This window comes from Excalfactoria chinensis, chromosome 2 (assembly GCF_039878825.1).
Source record: "Excalfactoria chinensis isolate bCotChi1 chromosome 2, bCotChi1.hap2, whole genome shotgun sequence".
NCBI lineage: Eukaryota > Metazoa > Chordata > Aves > Galliformes > Phasianidae > Excalfactoria > Excalfactoria chinensis.
The window spans coordinates 30,823,154-30,839,705 of NC_092826.1; the positions used below are offsets into that span (position 1 = coordinate 30,823,154).

Here is a 16,552-nt window from a genome sequence, read left to right on the forward strand (position 1 = left end):
GTACATGTAGGTGGATCAATGTATTTGAGAAACAAATCTTTTTAAATGTATGAGTCTGTATTGCAGTCTGCAGTTTTCAGATATGTGGATGCATGTTGGAGTCTGCATAATTATTCTGCTTTTCACATTGTTTTTAATTTTTTGGATTTGTTTTCTTCTGGTTTTATTTGTGTTTCTTTTGAACTTGGTAGCAGTACGTTTCTCTTACCCCCAAAACCAAATGCGATTTGGCTATAGCTTTTATCGATATATTTATGTTGAATCATTTGGATGAACACTTATTCCGATACTGACAGCAGTGTCATTCTTTTCCCTTTATGATAGTGGTACAATAATTCCAAAAAAAGCTCTTTCAAGTTGTTTGCAAATAACAAGTCTTGAAGTAACCATGGGTTTTCTCGGACTGGGTGCCTGTATTTAGGGATGCATTTAGGAAGGCATCTACTGCGGACTAATATCTGTTAGCTGGAGCAGGGCAGGAATGAAGCCATGCTCCTCTCAACCACAATGTCACAGTTGACATAAGGTGTAGGGCTGGACTCCGACTTCTCCATCTGTCTGTATGCATTTTAACTGAGGCATTTAAGTTAGTCAGTGGAGAGAAATTAGCAGCTCCATAGCTATATTTAGCATTCAGTTTAACTATCATGATCATCCAGAAGTACCAAACTCTCTCCATTGGTGTTAAAGCAGTTTAAGTTGGCTGACTACCAGTGTTCACTTCCTATATTAAAATCAGGTAGGATCATTTCACTACTTCACAAACCTTGAACCCTGGAAGAAGCAAGGACCACTCCCTGAATCTGGTTCTGTGTCTGGCATTTTTCCTTGGACAGTACAAATTTTTATGTTCCTCAGCCTCAGGTGAACTCATACACATCATGTTTGGGAGATAAAGCAAGAATGGGATCAAAGAGGGAACAGCATGGAGGAAGGGAATTCTGGTTGAGTGGGGGTAAGTGGAAAGTGTGTCAGAGAGAAGGAAGTTCACAATTAGATCCATATCACCAAATAAATCAATAAACCAAACAAACTGAACTTTAACAGTGGGCAAAAACATCACAATTAATTAAATTACTGTAGAATATTTTACCTCATCTGCTCAAGTTAGACTGCTGAGTCTCCACCATGATTGGCATGCGGTATGTGTGATAGGGAGCAAAGTGGAGTCATTGTGTTAGATTGCTATACCCCTTTATTAGGATGGGCAGCAGCTGCTGAATTCAGCTGTTCTTTGTGGACGCTGATATCCCTAGACATCTAATGCATTAAAAAAATACACATATAATCTTTGCGGTTTTGAACTATGCCAGGACAAGCATGGAACAGCATTCAGACTTCATAGAGGCACCAGAATCATTTGACAGACATATATGATTTTTATGAATTTGGGCCAGTAAGTGAAACAAGGCAGTTTGGTAAGAAACGTGAAAATAGAGAAAGTAATTATGCGTTCTTGTGACATTTTTAGTAGATTTTTGCAGACTCAGAAAGCTCAGATAATTTCACTTAAAATATATTTAATTTCTTGTCCAAACATGAAATAATCCTTTTATGGTTTCCCACAATCTTTATTTAAATATGCAGGTCTTTCACATTCAGTCAAGGACATGAGGGTGCTTGAAAAAGAATCTGAGATTCCTCATACTCAGTGTTACTTCTTTCTCTTCCATTTGCGGATCTGAAAAAATTCTTCTGTGTTAATCATAAGACCTTTTAATTGCACAAACCTTGATATTCCCTGTCTTCACAAATCAGGCACGCTAATTCATGTTATGATAAAATTAATAAAAGACTTGTGAGCAATTACTCACTGTCCCTTCCAATAGTCGCATTCATAAAAGCAGGTTCAGAGCAAACAAAAGGAAGTATTTCTTCGTGTTGTATAATCTGTACAGATACCAGCTTGGTTTCAAGAAGTGCATTGTAAAAAAATATTTCTGGAGACAGTGGATGAATGCATTTCTGACCTTCTTCTATTTTATCACCTGCTATTTTTACTGATTTAGAAGACATTCTGCCTCAATCCGTGATGCCTGCCCCAGTGTTCTCAAATTAGGAGAACAATAAGAACATTTATTTCTAGGAATTAATGTAGATAATGACTACTGTTTCTAAAGCTTCCTTATTTTCTCTTGCAGTATTTCAGCTTCATTATTGTAGCCGGTAACAGAAATTTATTGATTTGTGTAAGTTTTGGCAATGCAGTCCTTTACTTCACAAAAAGCTGTATTTGTAATGTGCTAAATAATATTTCTCTGAGTTGCGCTGTTCTTGAGAATTGATCTCTTTCAGTTTGTTGGTTTTGTTTTTTTTTTTTCTTCTTTCTGCAGTAAGTCTGTTTAAAATATTACTGGAAGATTTCTTTTTTTCAAATTACTCATGTACTTCACAATGCAGATTAAAAAAACCACAAGGTCTGTGCTGGCCAACAAAAATTGTTCTCAGTTGTGGGTCACCATTTTGCTCTTAAAAGCTAGGCTGCTTTTTCCTCGAACACTGTATCACATTTAGTATTGCAAAAGAGAAAGCTACCTTTAGAGTTTCCCCTTACTAAGTTTCATAACAATAAATTAAAGATTGTAAAATGAAACAGAGCTAAGAGACTTTATAGTCAACTTTTCATCAGTACCAGTGCAGGAACATCCAATGCTAAGCTAACAGTATGTAACTGGTGTTTAAGCATTTGCTCTTTTTCATAAATAAAAGGGAAGAGTATATCTAGAGTCTATATAGGAAGGAAGCAGTGATACTTGTCTGAAAACAGAATACATTAATGAATAGTAAAGTACAACAGTGCTTTTGCTTTTCTGGTTATTCTCCTGTTACTTGCATTGAGAGCGTTCAGTTTTTAACTTCCGTATTGCATTGTTGAGACTAAGAACTCATGAACCTTGCAATATATATATTTTAATAGATAAATAGGATACTTTTAGTGGGATTAAAAGTAATTACTTCAAGTTGTTTGAAACCGTAAATAATGAGTGAGGAAGAAATGCCTGTTATGGAGAGAGGGACTGCCTGCTCATTATGGGACTACTGCTGCTGTTTTTTCCTTCAGTATTGAAATGTGGAGGGAAAAAAAAAATCTATGCTGCAGGTGGTGTTAAGAAAGTTGTTGTAATTCATAATCGTACATGATGTCTACTGTTATACGTATTATGTGATGTTTTATATGCTGTATACTGTTGATAAGATATTTTTGTCATTATTATTAGTAAGGAAAAGGTCAGTCAAATGACAAAATAAATAGGCCTTTTTGTCTATACTTCTAACAGCTTTTTTCCAAAGGTTATTTAGGGCTTCTGTCAAGTTTAAAATTGTATGCTGATAGTCCTCAATAGACAGATTGCAGATTTATTTTCCAGGTAGATAAGATAATGGCTTTTGGTCAAAACGGCACTAAAGATTCCTTCCATAATCCTGTCAGCAGGCATTACAGTATGTCTTGCAGTACTGAGTACTTTTACTTAGAACTCACGTAGTAATCATATTTTTCTATACAGAAAAAGAATCTCCAAATACCTTTGTGATTCCACTGCAGAGCTGCAAAGGAAGACATTTTGTAGTGCTTACAGATCTTGTGTTTAGCTTTAATTTTGCAAAAGTATAAATATGTTCAATTTTTGTTGTTGTACAGAAGCTGAAATAATACTGAACTGAGGGCATAAGATTTTTACTCAAAATTAAGTATGAAATTTGGAGGAAATCTAGGCACAGTTAAAACAGAAAATACTTGCATGTGCTTGCTTGCAGAAGCATTTGATTATACTAGCAATTCTAAGCCCACCTCGTCAGTGTAATTTGCATTGTGATATAAGATAGGATTACGTGGATAATTTGAATTTTATCATTTTTACATACTCTTTAGTAGGGAAACTGAAATTTGCAATGCTTTTGTCATCAAGTCTACCTACACAAACTCCATTGAGATTTACCTAGATAAATATATATATATATATATTTATTTCTGGAACAGATAGTTTTCCTTATATTTATCATTTGATATTACTCCTATGTGGTGAAATTGATAGTAAGAAAATACAACAATTACCTAGGGAGGATTTCTATAACAAATAGGAAGTACAAAATATAGTGTTGTAAATATCATCTATGTGGCTCTATTGTCTATTCAGAAGTAATCAAAATATTCTAATTAATGAGCTGATGGAAAATATTCCTGTATGATATATAACCATCAAAACTACATGCAATGATGTATAATACAAGTATATGTTTATGAAATTTCATGTCACATTGCAATAATATGTTGCCTCATGGTTCAGGGGGAGGTCTGCTATAATAGGATGGTTCATGTATTTTAGGTGGAACAGTGAAAGCATGCTTTTCACAGTTTTGTGTAGCTTTTGTATGAATTAAAAAAGGGGATATTCATTTGTAGAATCTGGATTTTAAATGTTTTCCTTATGGACTACAGAAATCTGTTTTGAAGTGAAACGGTTTGTCTCAGCAGAGCAGTCCTAGAGCCCCACCAGCCAAAAGTAACCTCGAAGGTGTCCTCCATCATCTAAGTCATCCAGCTTCTAACACGGGTGCTCAGGACACCAGGCCAGGCTGGACCTGGCCTGTAATGAACTCTCAGAAACAGGCTATGAGGCCTTGGGGTTGTTGTCACTATTTGTTTGGTCCCACAAACCCAGCGGTTGTACCTGCTAATGAGGACGTGGCCATCACATCCCTCAGCATTTCTCTTCCAAGGACATCTCCAGGTTCCTCTTGAACCCTTGTAATCCTTTGGGAGCCAAGCATTTTTGGGGAAATGGTGCTACAGGTCTCCTTCCTGTGATCTGATCACCCCTTTCTTTTGTTTAACCTGGCTTCCGCCAACTTCCTTTGGTGGTCTTGTACTCTGAGTACTGGGACAAGCAGGAAAGAGCTGATCATTTCTCCTTTTTCCTCTCATGGCTCTGTAGGGGGCTGGTTTTCTTCCAGCACTTCCCTGTGTTTGTGGTGCTCAAGAACAGGATAAAATTAAATTCAGTGCTTTATGAACATAGTAATTTCCCTTAGCTAATGCTACAGTATGCTACTATGAATTCAACTAAGGCTGAACAAATTAAACACTCATATCCGGGAACATAGAATAATGGACATAACAGTAACATGTGGTTGTACAGCTTGAATTCAGCCAGGCTTTTACTACCTGAACAATTACACCTTTTCACTTAATAATCTTGTAAGCAAACTGGAATAAAACAATCTAGCCAAAATTACGACAGAATTAGATAAAGCTGTTTAGGAAACCATGTCAGGAGAGAAGCCAGTAAGAGTTTGCTGTTAAAATAGAAAGATGGCTACAGCAGCATTCCTCAGTGTCTGTCTTGGGCCCAGTACCAGACCGCATTTTCATTAATCATTTAAATGACGGAACAGAATGTGTTTGCCTATTAAATATGTAGAAGACACCATGCTGAGAGGGGCTGTGAGTTCTCTGGAGACAGGGTGAGAACTCAAAAAATGGAGATGTGATCTGAATAGGAGCAGGTGTGAGGTATACATTTAGGCAGGAATGATGAACTGCACAAATGTGGGATGGGGAATGTTGGCAGCTCCTTCCAGGCTCTACCTTTCCCCGCAGACCACTCTCAGTACTCCACATATTAGTGGTACACAGCGTACCCTCAGCCGCTGTTGTTTTTCTTGCTCTAGAATTTGTCAGGGCTTTGGCTCTTAGAGGCTCAGAGATCAGTTGAGTACTGGATTCTTTAATTGACTTTCCTTATGGGAACCTGAGAGTGACCATTGGCCAGTGAGCTGGTAACCCAGTCACGCATGTGGTCGAGCAGCCTTAATCCAAAGAATACATGCTGTGGTTTCCCTTTACATACATGGACAAGTTTCTCTCACACACTGTCACGTTTTCACCCATTGACTGCTGCCATCTGTCATGCTGCTGAAGCAGAATAGTCTCTGTGGCTGTCCCCTAAGCAAGAGCAGGAGCTCTGGTTATTAGCAGGAAAGTGCAGTGCTAACGGTGTATTAGCAGTTTATGTGCAGTGTTTGGCCAAATCTTTGAGTAACATGAGTTAGGTGCCACTTCTTCCACCAGAGATAATCTGGGGATGGTGAAATTAACATTTAAAAGAAAATATTGCTGCAAATGTAAACTTTCCCCCGCTGAGTGGTGTCCATGGAAAGATAGCATGCAAGGGAAGCCTTTATCTACTTTGCTCTGGATTACTGCATCCAGACTGGAGAGATGATAGGACCTTGGATAGAGGGTCTGATTATTTTTCTCTAAGATAATCATTAGAACTAAGAGGAAGTGAGAACAGATATCAAATATACAAATTCATTGAGAAACATGTTTTTTTCCTCCCTTTTCACGGATTGAACTTAAAATGCTGTAAGGAAATGCTGAAGTTTTATGAGTTGTTTCTAATGGTATGGCTGTCAGAGCAGCAGAGTAGATTGCCTGGAGAGATCTGTGAGAACAACGAGAGAGGCACTTCTCTGCTTACACCAATGCTGGTACAGTAGGTTCAAGAAGGGCAGGCTACTGCGTGCCCAACCAACCTTGGGAGCCTGGGTTGAGCTGTGAGTCTGGTGAGAATCTGGCCCATTCAGGATTTACACTGAATAGAAATCTTCACTCAATACTGCAGCTGAGTGTTTGAAACTTTGAATGCAGTGTATTTAAAGAAAGGCATTTGTGAAAGTAGAAAGCTGTAATGTGCTTTCTTCCCTGTCCTCACCACACTGTGCTCTGTGCACTCTGTTATGTGTATTTGTTTTTATTCATGAAGCTTAGTGTATAATTTTTCTATGCTCTCCATTCTTTTTTATTTCTTTAGTATTATTATTACCACCTTAAGTTTAATAGCTAAAGATTGTAGGTACCTCACATCTGTGAGAAATGCGAAAACTGTGATCTAAAGCTGTAGTTCTAAAAACATTGTCCAAAGCATCCCTAATTTCAGTTAGTCAATAGGAAGTGCAATTTTCTGTTAATCTGAATTTTAGAGCAGATATTTAGAGCTTTATTGGCTGGTCTACCTGCTGAATGAATTCTGGTCTGTTTGTTATCAGAAATAGATGACTCATTTATATTTAAAAGGTTGAAATTAGTTGAATTATTTGTATTTCTTATATTTTAGAACAGCGTGCAAAAGAACAATCAGTATTCAATGTATTAATCTAAATAATTGTGGAGAGCACGTTTTCATGGCAGAAATAAATTACTGGAATGTGCGTCATATTCCAAGTTCCATTTTCTGTCTTTCATTATCTGGTCTGATATGGCTGTGTTGCCTTTTCTTGTTGTTTGGCACACACAGAATCTCTGATTTTGGTAGATTGTTTCTTTTGAAGACTCTTTGTTTTATGTTGCATACTAACTTGTTATTCTGCTTTGTTTAGTATGGATTAAGATACTCAACTAAGAGTATGGTACAAAATACATAATATATATGAATTTTAGTTATGTGTAGATTTAAAGGCTGAATGTGAGGACTTCAAGACCTTATTCTTTAAATTGAGCACAAGCAACAATTATTTTGAGTAATTGTGAGTATGTGCTGTTACACAGATGTCCAGAGTTTCTTCCTTAATCTAACCTTTGACCTCAACAGGATGTTTTTTTTTAGGAAAAGGGATCACTTGTGTGAGAATTATACCTGTCTGTTCGAACTGGAATGCCATGACCTAGGCTGATTAAAAAGTAAATTAATATTGATAAAAATATACATGTCTCTTGAACTCTGTGAAGAGTAGTCAATGCTAACTGAGAACTAAAGCTGATAAATATGTCATATATTGAAAATTCTGGCTGCCGTTAAGGAAAAATATTTTATTTTATCTATAGAAAAAAAATAATATAAAAATAAAATATTTTCTGTGTGAACTTAAGGCTGCAAAAGTAAGTCTTGGAAAGAGATGTAAAAACTTCTGAATGGCGTTTCACTCTACTTATATGAGTTAGGAAGAACAATTTGAGGTGAATATTTGCTTTCAGTATTCAAGCAGTGCACTGTTAATGTTAGAGATAGCAAAACATCTTCTAACTAGCATATTTTCTTCTTACCTAAGTAAATCATCTTTCTTTTCTCTCTTTTTTATTTTTATTTTTACCTACTGAAGAGCAGTGAATATTTTGCTGATATGTAGTATTGGGTGTACAGTACTTTGCTTGAAGATACCCATTGAGAGTATGCCTTTGAAAAAGACTTTAAATTCTTCATCTCCACATTTGATGCATATTTAAAAGATACTCAACCATAGAATTTAACCTTAGAAAATGATAAAATTGCATGCTGCAGTTAGAAGGAATTGCAATAATCAGGCACAAATGTAGTCATCAAAAAGTAAAATGTTTACCAGTCACCATGATGATTATCTTAAAACATTAGGATTAAATCAATGTAAAGATGCAATCCCTCTAGTTTTCTTTTAGAGTATGATCTTTTCTATGAAGTCATATGATTTTCTCTGTGATTTGAAGCAGTGAAGGTTGTTTCACTTTTTTTTATTATCTAAAATAAATAGCTACATCTCTGTTATTGTATGTAACCCATACTCAATTGAATTAATTAAATTATGCATTCATATTACCATTTATTATTGTAGTTTTAATTACTTTATTTAGAATTCTCTAGAAAAGATCCTGTTTTCAATGTCATATCTAGAAAGACATTTGGATGTTTTGGATTTAAAATGTTGGATTTAAAAATGTTATTTCTTTACTACAGCAGAATACAGTACAATTCACAGTCCATCAACGCCCATAAAAGATTCAGATTCAGATAGATTGCGTCGTAGTTCAGATGGGAAATCACGTGGACGTGGCAGAAGAAACAACAATCCTTCACCACCACCTGATTCTGACCTAGAGGTATATTGTGCTAGCTGTTTTTGACATGTCATAGCTTCTCTTTATAATTTTGCTGAGAGAAATATCATTTACAAATGAAAAATAAAATGGCATTTGAGCCCCTTTTTTTTCTATTTTGTTTGTTTATTTTATAATTGGTTGTCTTTTTGGTTGAAGATCTTCTTGGATCTTTTATTCTGAAGAACTTTCTTTGTGAAGAGCACCTAATTTCTCAGAAAAATGACAGCATTTTCTTTCTCCTTAAGAAAAAAAAAAAAAAAAAAAAAAAAAAAGAAAGAAAAAAACAGAACAGTAAGAAAAAAGCTTTTCCCAAATTGAAGTATGGTTTCCCTTTGGGCAGGAGACACTTCAGGCACAATAACAGTTTTTATTCTCTCCTGCTATGTCTGCATTTTTCTCAGTGGCTTGTGCTTTATGTTGAGAGAACATCTCTAACAACTCATCACAGCTTTGAGTTTCCATGCTCTATTACTTTTCCTTTCTGAAAGCTTAGCCCAGTAGTTATCATGGGGAAAACAATCCTACCAGGATTTAAAATACTTATGTTTGAACACTTTATTTTTCATTTTATTAGTGGTCGGAGGACAAATTCAGAACACATTTTTTTCTACCATCTATACGGTAAATAATTATTTACTGAACCATGCCTTCTTACACAGGCAAAGTCTAAAGACACAGTTTTAATTCTTCAGATAAATCAATTCTATTAAAAACAGACTGAGAGAATTTAACCGCTTGTCAACAATTTACTACTTTTATTTTTTTTTTAGACATTATTGTCAAGAGCAAATGTATGAAGACTTGCAGAAATATGGATTTCAAATGCAGAATATTTAATTCTGAGAGGCGAGGCTTCTCTTAATTTCTTTCTGGTTCTGTTTTACATCTGGCTTTAAAATAATATATTGTACAATCTCATTTTCTCTGTATATTGGCCAATAACTATCATTTTATTCTAATAGAATAATTTGTTATAATAGCAATTGTAGTAAAAAGTTAACAGATTGTATTACCCTCTTCCGGAAAAAAAAAAAAAAAAAAAGTTCTGAAAAGAAATTGCAAGGAAACTGTGTTTCTAATGTACGACCATTTCAATACAGCTTTGTCATTTGTTTGCTTACTGATTCAAATTTAAACTTTCCATTTCAAGTATTGGCTTCACAGAGGAACACATTGATTTGATTCTCTTTTTACAGAGAGTATTCATTTGGGATTTGGATGAGACAATCATCATTTTCCATTCCTTGCTTACAGGGTCCTATGCTAACAGATACGGAAGGGTGAGTGTCAAGAAACTGATGGGAATTTTCATTAATATTTACTGTTTTATGGTTGATACGTAAGAAAAACAAGAGCATTATTTTCCAGAGGCTAACCACTGCTGGTGTTTCAAGACATAAAAATTCGAGGAGTAAATCTCTTTCAGATGCCCATTCTTTGTGTTTGCATCATTAAATAATTAAACAGCATTGGGAGTGATACTTTGACCACTTGATGTTTTTTGCTGATATATGGTGTGTGATACCTGTTGATAGCATCAAAATCTGCAAATATTTAGCTCCTCTCAGCCAGTGAAGAACTTCTAGGAGTGAGTACTAAAATAATGTTTTAGTCTTCAGCAATCAGCAGTGGTCTGTACTCTGTACTGAGAAGGCAAGAGGAAGTACATTTCTGGATATATATGGCTGTAATAATCTAAACTTTTTTACCTCACATTTTTTTAATCTGGGTTTTGATTGATGTTTTTGAAAGTCTGGTTACGAGTCAAATCTTTCTATTATGCACAGGCTATAAATCATAACTGAACTTATGGTTATGCCTGCAGACTGTGGGTTTCCTAGGTAATTCTCAGAAGAGAAATGCTGCCTTAGGTGAATAAGAACAATTTACGATTGGAATGCCCTTGTGAGATCAAACTTTGTTAGAATTGTATTTGAAAGTTAATGGCTCAGCTTGTGCAAAAATCTGTGTTATGTCCTCTCATGCTCACCTCAAGTGAAATATAACTAAAATGCAAGGGTTTTTTTTTGTTAATCTTCAAAAATATTTCACATACTGAATAACCAGCTAGTTCTGTCTGACTGCATGTAATCACATTGTCTTCTCATAAAGCTTATATTCATCGCTAAAATGTTTTATGATACAGCCAGTTGAGGGAAGGGCAAAGCTTCTGCTTCAGTTCAGATCATGCCTGGCTAAGGTTCTGCATTCCTCCTAATAGCTTTCTGTGTCATAAAAATCTAAAGAAACATTTCTGCATAACTTACCTGGCATGTTCAAGTGTGTTGTGGTTTAACCCAGCTGAGCACCCCACAGCCATTGGCTTACTCCCTCCCAGTGGTTATGAGGGAGAGAATTGGAAAACGGTAGAAAGATTTGGTTGAGATGTTCTTATAGAGCAGAAAAGGAAGGAATGATAATAATAAGTAATAATAACATACCTATATATATACACACACTCACATACAAAACAAGTCATGGGATCATGAGAGATGTATCTCATGGAATATGTATCATGGGATATGCTTTTTGCCAGTCTGGGTCAGCTCTTCTGGTTTCATTGCCTATTGGTTCCTTGTGTGCACCCAGGTTCCTATCTGGCAGAGCTGGAAAGTCTTTGGTTTCATGTTGCTCAACAGCTAAAACACTGCTGTGTTATCAGCACTGTTTTTCTCCTAAATCCAAAAAAAAAACAGCATTATACCAGCTACTGTGAAAAGCATTAACTCTGTCCCAGCCAAAAGTAGGACAAGGTGGTGTGGTGTATTTTCAGAAGTGTTTTGTGTAATAGCAACCTTCTTGCTTGATGACTATAGTTGCTTTCATTATGTGTACAAAAAGCAAGGATAGCCTTCATTTCTTAAGCATTACGATTTTATACTACAAAATCACCAAATATGTGTCAGGACAACAGGCCCTGGTGTTCACAAGAAAAAATGTTCAATATCAGCAGAATCTCACCACTTACTTTTGGAAAGCAGAGTTCTGATGGAAAAAAACACTGATTAGTTGTTGCTGATAAGTACTTCCGTGAGCATATTTCTTCTGTTCCTAGTTTCCTACAGTGTTTTTTATAATTGAGGCCCAAACATAAACACCTTTTATTTATTTATTTATTTATTTATTTGGTGTGGTCTGCTTGAGGCTGAGGAAAGTGGCTGGTATTCAGCTCCTAAGAGATGTAGATTCTCATGCTGCAAGTGGTGGCTGCCTCCCTATGGTGATTCCATCATTGTTAACATTGTTTTCTTGTGATCTGGCTTTTGCTTGGCTGCCTCTGGTTGCATGGCATGTAGTAAAATATGTATCACTAAATGATGACTGAGTTTTTTTGTTATACTTTGCTATACTGTAGCACATGCATACACATAACAAAGAGATACAGTAAGTAAAGAAAAAAACAACAAAGCACAATGCTTGATGTTAAGAGGGATGGTGGTGGCATTAGTGTTTATGCTAAGAATTAATACATTATGCACTGTGCATAAATATTAGAATGTTTTAGTAAAGAGTTGCAGTGTGCACATCCTTGGCATCTAGAGACAGTTGTGCAGGTGTGTTATTATTGCTTTGTTTTCGCAGAATTTCATTCATGTTGCAACTTTCCTTTTCCATTAAACACCATAGAAGACTTTTAGAGTTATTTACAGCAGTGAGAGGTGTACACTTTTTAAGGAGTGTTTCCTATTGATTTCTGCCCTTTAAAATCAGATTGCCAGGGGGATATTCTGTTGTTTACAACTGCTTTTTGAGCTATTTAACTTCACCCCTAATGTGTTTCTTCACTGTGGTTAGAACTAGAAATGTTCTTTTAAAAATTAAATCTAAGCTGCTCACATAATCATTAAAATACAAAAGCTGGAACTTCAAACGAACAAAAATGTCTTAATTAAATAGACGATTTGGCAACTTGGCATTCAGCTCTTCTCATAATGCATGAGTGAGTTTCATGGTGAATGACTATGAATGATGAGCAGTCCTTTTGCCGAAGGGATAGGTTTTCTTTTCCTTATTCTCTTCCTCATTCCTCATAACTTCTTGCTTATGCCACCCTTTTCTGTATATTCACACTTATTAATCTCTTTTTATTACATGTTCTCTTTGTGCTGCTGCTGTGCTCTACTTTCTCCTTACTCATGTTCTGCAGCATTGAAACAAAATAATACGCTTGTTTTGCAGCTTGCGCAAGTATGGTAGACACTGTTACTTTTTTACTTAAGGATGTGAATGTTGTGGATTTCACAGGAATGTATGGAACTAGTAGAGGAAATAATTTGTATATCCAGAAAAGAAGGGGGGAAAAGGATATGTATATATATATACATATTCATTTGCTTTTGAAAAAGATGTGTTGATCAAATGTCATGTTATCAGTTACTTTGACTGACATTGACCTGCAAACACTTAGTTTTGAGTCAGATGACAACTGATGAAGTTTTGGAATTTGGAAAGAATTTGGAACCCTTCTTTAGTATCTCAAAGCAGGTGGAAATACATCTCTGTACTTGCACTAGTCTGCTGTGGTCTTTACATTTCCATTCTCCATGAAAGCCTGTATACTCAGATACTTAGAAATATTTTTTCCTTTAAATTATAAGTTATTTTAATATGGTTTGTTATGTTTTAGAGGTAGAGGAAAGCAAAGCCTGGTTTCACTTAACCCTTCATTTGTGACCTGTAGGCTTAAGTGGAAAATAAGCCTTGTACCTAAAGTGAACTTTCCTGTTTTTCAGCTTCTTGTTTCTCCACAAAACAAAGAAATCAAGTGGGTAGAATTTAGAAATGACATACAGACAATGTTTTGGCTCCAATACCAGTATTCAAAAACAAGAGGCCTGCTTAAGCAGCTTGACGTTGGTATTTCTTTTCTTTAGCTAAACTGTACCTCCCCCAGAGATTTGTACCTGATTTTGACCATACCTGAAAAGACACTCAGACTGAACCTGCAAATCCTGATAAATAAGAACAGATTGTTAGCCTTCCTGCTCATTGTGTGACACCTCACAATAATTAGTTTGCAATTAGTGGCTTAAGATTGCAAAAGAAGGCTTGGTATGAGAATTTTTTTAAAGCCTTATTCTGGCCTTGTCCTTTTAAAAAGTTTTCAGCCATCACTTTAATGACTGGCACCAGCATTTAATCTACTGCAGAGCCTTAAACCAACGCTTTTGTGCTTTTTGCTAGAACTGCTGCAAGATTATAGCTACGCAGACATTTAAAACCCTAATGTAGATAAGGCTTTTGCATCTGTTAAATATGTGGGTACCTAGGGCTGCAGCTTAATTCAGTTTCTGTGCTACGTGGGACTTTCTATAGAACAAGATTTTGTTTAATCAAGGAATTAGGGTTTCTTTGAAAAGAAACCTGTTTTGTTTCTTCTCTTCGTTTTTACGGTATGTAATCTGACATTTTCAGTACGTGCCAATGATTTTCTTATGTTTTTCTCCTAATTAAATTAACCTAGTAAATGACTTTCTTTTAATATTACTTTAAAGAAATCCACATTCTGTTTTGCCCACTGGTTTTAAACACATTTGAGGTTATATTTTCACCAAAAGTCATTCTTTTCAGACTCAGATGTGTAAGGAAAAACCAGTACAAATGTTTAAGTTGCACATAAATTAAAACCAAAAGACTTTCTTCACAGCCTTTTTTTTTTTTTTTTTTTTTTTTTTTTTTTTTTTTTAAATTCACTGTATGCTGTGTCTGCCGATGCATTCTGCTTTTCAAAATTGTTCCCCTTTTCCTGAATGGAAGCTCCAAATGGGTTTAATTGTAAACCCTTATCACTTGACAGTCAAGATGTAGTTAGCAATCTTCATTTGCATGCTAGACCCTTAGTCCTGCATCTGCCAAAATTCCTTCTGTTAACTACAGCAAAACATTCTGTGATGAGACTTCTGGTAGTGCTCAGGAAGATACTTCTTTGGTTTAAAAATGAGTTGAGGAGCTATGAAGAAAGGCAGTGTTGTAGCTAGGCTCAAAGATAGGCAGGAATGTGAGAGGTGAAAGTAGCCTCAGGCCTATCTAAGGAGAGAACTTCACCTGTTTTCCAAACCTGACTCCAGAAGTAAAATAAGCAAAGTTTTGTGTATTCCATACAGCTTAGTTTTTAAATGCTCCTTTCCAAAGACTCATTTCTGTCTCCTGGGTTAGTTTTAGCTGAGTTTTGGTTTTTCCAGAAGGCAAACGGGCTGCCAGATTGCCATTCTTTTCCAACTGTTTGCCACTGACACATTTTACCTTTTGACCAGCAGTTACAGAAAAATGTTTGAAAGTTCAGAGATCATGTTGAAACATCTATTAATTTGATTGAGAGGTGGAAAAAGAAAGTAGGGACCACATCTTTTGGTATTAACTCTGAGTTGTCATCAGTTTTAGAACATTAACTTATTTCAAGTAAAGTATGTGCTGTCACTTCTGCAGTTTTATTTAAAATACAATTCCTAACAAACTAATATTGGTAATAGAAGGTGTTGCAAGATAATACATGTTCTTTCAAACTTGTGCTTTTGTGTGGTTGGTCATACTTGGCGTTATAAATGAGGAACTGTGTATCAAATACACGTATTAGGCTTTCTTCTCCATTTTTTTTTTTTTCAGATTGAAAATACATAAAACATACCAAAAAAAAGAATCAAAACAAGACAAACATCTGTAATGTATTTGATAACCACAGTGCCGAACATGCTTTTTGAGTTTATTAGCTCAGTAAGGAATAAGTTGTTATGATAATTTCAGTAGAGAAGTTAAAATGTGTTATGTATTAATAACAAACAATAGATTTGTTCACTCGGTGTGGGTGGGCCCAACAGAGAGCATAATCAGGGTATGCTTTTGTGGAGAATCAAGGAGTGGTTTTAAATAAAACTGCCACTTGTAAATAAAATCTTAATGGTGATCTACTTTAAAGTCAGTAGGTATTCCAAGTACCAAACCCTCTCATTTGTGACCAGTGTCTATTTTCAATAACGATAGCATTATTGTGTCCTCAGTTATAATGCTTGTAAGCGGTTGCAAAGTCTGTAGCATTTGCTACTGGTGGAATCCAGCATGAGTCCATGAGTGGATATGCAAGGGTGACATAAGGGTGTGTGGACACAAGTGTGGCATCACTATTCTTACTGCAGAACCATGGTATTAGTCATGTTAAAGACATATTTTGAGGATTACTTTAATCCTGGCTATGGGATTAAGTAGTAGCTTAAATGAAAGCAAACACGTGGATATTACAATTCATGCACTGGACAATCTTTCTTGAAAATCAGTTCTTGTCGTTTGTATTCTCCTTTGCAGAATGTACCATGTACCATGTTATGCATGGTATTGACAATACACTCTTAATTTCTTCTTCAAGGATCCACCCACCTCAGTGTCTCTTGGACTTCGAATGGAAGAGATGATTTTCAATTTGGCAGACACGCATCTATTCTTTAATGATTTAGAAGTAAGTGTTCGTTATTTTAAAACACGGAGGTTTGTTAACATTTGTCTGTTTTTGCTTGTTATTAGATGGCTGGGCAATTATTTTTGACTTCAGAGTTCTAGTATGGAAACACTTAGAAAAATCTGCATAGATTAGTCATTGAAATTAACACAGATATATACACTAAACATGCTGACATTGCAGTAGTTCTAGGTTCTTTTTCTTTTAGGTTCTAAGTTCTAGGTGCTTCTTTTTCCCTCACAGTTCTTTGTATT

At 35.6% G+C, this 16,552-nt stretch overlaps 1 protein-coding gene across 1 annotated transcript in view; it reads left to right on the forward strand.

Moving 5' to 3' along the window:
• The window catches only part of EYA1 (EYA transcriptional coactivator and phosphatase 1), an 85,115-nt gene that overhangs the window by 35,438 nt on the left and 33,125 nt on the right, over positions 1–16,552 (forward strand). The window contains exons 10-12 of the mRNA XM_072328262.1: positions 8,709–8,851; positions 10,048–10,131; positions 16,209–16,298. Coding sequence (XP_072184363.1) covers positions 8,709–8,851; positions 10,048–10,131; positions 16,209–16,298 — 317 coding nt within the window. The remainder of the gene's footprint in view (positions 1–8,708; positions 8,852–10,047; positions 10,132–16,208; positions 16,299–16,552) is intronic.